Source organism: Gossypium hirsutum, chromosome D04 (assembly GCF_007990345.1).
Source record: "Gossypium hirsutum isolate 1008001.06 chromosome D04, Gossypium_hirsutum_v2.1, whole genome shotgun sequence".
In the NCBI taxonomy this organism is placed as follows: Eukaryota; Viridiplantae; Streptophyta; class Magnoliopsida; order Malvales; family Malvaceae; genus Gossypium; species Gossypium hirsutum.
The window spans coordinates 19,530,356-19,534,215 of NC_053440.1; the positions used below are offsets into that span (position 1 = coordinate 19,530,356).

General features: G+C 33.8%; 1 protein-coding gene across 1 annotated transcript; it reads left to right on the forward strand.

Annotated features, from left to right (window-relative positions):
- Positions 1 to 1,969: 1,969 nt before the first annotated feature.
- LOC107898303 (uncharacterized) lies at positions 1,970 to 3,465 on the forward strand. Its single transcript, XM_041090681.1, has 6 exons — positions 1,970 to 2,113; positions 2,226 to 2,322; positions 2,411 to 2,488; positions 2,570 to 2,795; positions 2,869 to 3,092; positions 3,190 to 3,465. Exons 2-6 carry the CDS (start codon positions 2,239 to 2,241, stop codon positions 3,211 to 3,213), a joined length of 636 nt encoding a protein of 211 aa, XP_040946615.1. The 5' UTR covers positions 1,970 to 2,113; positions 2,226 to 2,238; the 3' UTR covers positions 3,214 to 3,465.
- The last annotated feature ends 395 nt before the right edge of the window (positions 3,466 to 3,860 follow it).

Sequence of the window (3,860 nt, forward strand, 5' to 3'; positions counted from 1 at the left end):
GAAAAAGGAAAAGGGATCATTCATCAAACCCATAACTTTGGGCTTTTGGTAAATTCTTAATCTTTTTAATTTAAATACTTGAATATTATCCCATTTTAATTCAATTAGCATTTTCATGGTATTCATGAAATATTATTTTGCTTATTTCATTTTATAATTTTAAATTTAAATGATTTCATTTTTTAGAATAGAAAAATCATTGTAATGCATAAGGCAACGAACTGATTTAATATTAAGTCATAGAATTCATCGTTATGTTGGGTGAATATCGATGACTCATGTTAAATACGAGATGCCCTTTTAAAAAAAAGCCAAAAATATTCAAAAATTCTCGTGTTTTTTTAAAAAAAATAAAAATAATTTTTTTCTCTTGTTGTAATAGAATCACGATTAAATATTAAATTGAATCGATTTGATGCTAATTCGATGATTTCATCGCTATGTTGAGTGAATATCACTGGTTCGTGTTAAATACGATACGTCTTTAAGAAAAAATCGAAAAATTAGTGTTTTCAAAAATTATTATCGTGTTTCAATCGGATCATGATTAAATATTAAATTGAACTCGTATTTTTAAAATTAAGACAACACGCGCTTAACGAGATACCAATTTTGGGCGTCCCAAAGGTGCTAATACCTTCCTCGCGCGTAACCGACTCCCGAACTCTAATTTTCTCTAGATTTTAACGTAGACCCAAAATTACCTTTTTTAGAAAAGTTTGAAAATAAATTTTTCTTCTAAAAAGAGAATTTTGTAGGTGTTCGATCACACCTAAAGAAAAAGGATCGGTGGCGACTCTTCTTTCGCAAAAGAAAAAATCGAGACTCTGTTTTCAAATTTTCAATAGTCAATTCGACTAGCGCCCGTGCCTAGAATTTTTAGGTCGCTACAGGAAGCTTATGTAAATAGTGTAAGTTTCCTTGTTTCTTGAGCGTGTGAAGCGGATGGGACTTGAATCTAGGAAATAGTTTCTTATAAATTAGAACAATCAATATTAAGCCTTTCATGTATTCTCATTGAACCCCAAAGAAGACCTGAAAATTATGTGCAGATACACAAAGGGTACAACTTCAAGTCCTGAGAGTTTACATAAGAAGAGACACCTTCCCATCAAAGGGCCGTTGAAAGAGGAGTTCACATTTCCTGCCGGTTCAGCCCCATTCAACAGTTGTCGTGCCTCTACCATTGTTGAGGTTGTGCAGTTCAAAATGATCTTGTGTTTTTGTTACTTTGTAGTTTTCAATTGTCCTCATCGTCTCATTATACTTTTGCTATTAATTTAATACATATGCAGGTTAGTAAAGGTCCCTTCTTAGTTGCTTATTATGGAGGGACGTCTGAAGGAGCACCTGATGTCAAAATTTGGCTGCAGACTATGGTTCCAAGGCCCCTTCCACTTTCTACATGTGCTTCTTACTAGCGTATTGGTGGTTTGATGCTATTTGGATTATTTTAAGAATTTTTATGTGTTTACAAAAATTTGGCAGGGTGGCCGCTGGTATACACCTATTGTTATGGATGAAGAACCTAATGTTCCAATGTGGAACCCTGTACTATTTAAGCTTCCATCAGATGAGTTGTTATTATTCTATAAAGTAGGCCTGGATGTTCAAAAGTAATTCTCTAAGCTTCAGTTTCTGTTTTTGCTTGAATACATATTTACATAAGTTTGTTAACACCGCTAAGTTAACTCATTTTATTGCATTATCAAGATCTAGATGAGCTTTATAGGATTTTCCCTGCATGGGTTGGTGTGAATCCTTGCCATGCCATGCCATGACAGATCTGCTGAAAATTAGCAACTGAAGCTACTAAAAGTTTGGCTGGTCGGAGCCCAGAGGAAAGAAATACTTAAAAGTTTAGGTCTCCTACATGGTGAAGTGGATAACATATAAGTGACTTGCTGGTGTGATTTAGTTGACCAGAAATATTCAAATATAATGTTATAATTTAGATTCTGTAACAAAAATGCTCTTTTGTTGAAGATTTTAGTTGTTGTTGAATTGTTAGTCCTCCAACTTTTGAACATTTAAGATTCAATTTTGAGTAGTGTAGCATTGAAAACGCTGGTTTTTTTGTTTCTGAAATATAATTTGACATTCTTCACTTCAGGTATCAATATTCTACAGCACATGTCATCATGATATGTAACTTTAGTCGCAAGCAATGAATCATTTGCAACATTTTCTTGCCTTTTTCTCACTGTTGGCTTAGTAAAATCCAGGTGGAGTGGCTGCATGAAACGATCATATGATAAAGGTGTTACTTGGACACAAAGAGAGCAGCTTCCTCCAGGCATACTAGGACCATCTAAGAACAAGGTCTGATTATTATTGCTATAAGTATGACCTACATTCCAATTTACTGTGGTATGAAAAACTCTTACGTGTTCCATTCCCTCATCTGCAGCCTCTGTTGTTGCGGAATGGGAGTTTGCTGTTTGGATCATCGGTGGAGAGTTGGAATTCTTGGGGGGCCTGGGCCGAGGTTGTAATGAGGATTTCAACTACATTAGCAGTTAAGAGTCCTTATTATGTATTGACAAGTTTTGTATATGGCATGGAACAGGTGACGCCGGATTCTGGAAGAACCTGGAAGAAATATGGCCCTATATATGTTAAAAGCCAAGTCCTCAGTGTGATTCAACCAGTTCCTTACCTAACTGCAAAAGGGAACTTGCGTCTTTTAATGCGATCTTTTAACAACATTAGTAGAGTTTGTATGGCAGAATCATTTGATGGTGGACAGGGTTGGGGTTATGCCATACCTACTGAACTTCCCAACCCAAACTCAGGTTGGTATTAATGGAAAATTTGAACCATTCTGATTTCGATTGTTTACAAAATACCTTCAACATTGTTGATCAGGTATCGACGGGGTGAAGCTGAGAGACGGTCGTCTGTTACTTGCTTATCATACAATCTCAAGGGGTGTACTTAAAGTTTCCCTGTTCAAAGATGATGGTGATTCATGGCAGGACAGCTTGACATTGGAAGAAACTCAAGGAATGGAATTCTCATATCCTGCTGTTATCCAGGCTAGTGATGGCTTAGTTCACATCACTTACACTTATAACAGGACCCAGATTAAGGTAACTGAGTAATTGATTCCCTTTTTTCATTTTCACCAGAAGTATAATATTTCCATTATAATTTTCTATTAACTTTGCCTGAAATCTGTCTTTGCAGCATGTTGTTGTTCAACCGAATTGACCAAGTGGTTTATTTATACCCTCCGTCAGTCAGAAAAAACCAATGGTTTAGTTAGAGCCCTGGGTATAACCATTTTACAGCTACCTGGATCCCCCTTTTTCATCATTCAAATATCTGTGCTAGTGCCACAGGTTTTGATGGAAAATTGTGATGTAAAAAATAAGTGCTTGTTTTGACAGGCTTTGTGCAGATCCAATGGCAACAGCATCATTTGAATGCTTTCAAATGTAGGGTGATATCAGTTTGGTTTCATCAAGTTTTTTTGGATTTTTTGAATTGTTGATCATAATTAGCTTAGTTCTCTGTTCTTTTTTTTTTCATTTTTTTATTTATTTTAATAAAATAAACATTATTTTATGGCTTTTGAATATTATTTGACAAAATTTTGAAGTCTTTTTCATAAATATTTTTAAATATATATATTCAAGAAATTTTAAATTATTTTACTATTTTAAATATAAAATATTTACTTTTATATGATAAAAATTAAAATTAATTATACGTTGAATAAAATAATAAAATTCGGTAAGCAATAAAATACGAGTGTCTTTTGGCAAAAAAAGAAAAATTCCATGCTACAAGTAATTTTTTTTTGTTTGTTTTAATATACGAATTAGTAATAAATAATTTTAATTGATAATATTTAA

Bases quoted from the DNA above. Each gene is read 5' to 3' on its own strand.
- LOC107898303 (XM_041090681.1), top strand. From the start codon at position 2,239: ATGAAACGATCATATGATAAAGGTGTTACTTGGACACAAAGAGAGCAG. The intron at 2,796-2,868 runs GTTGGTATTAAT...ATTGTTGATCAG, and splicing joins ACTTCCCAACCCAAACTCAG to GTATCGACGGGGTGAAGCTG. The intron at 3,093-3,189 runs GTAACTGAGTAA...CTGTCTTTGCAG, and splicing joins ATAACAGGACCCAGATTAAG to CATGTTGTTGTTCAACCGAA.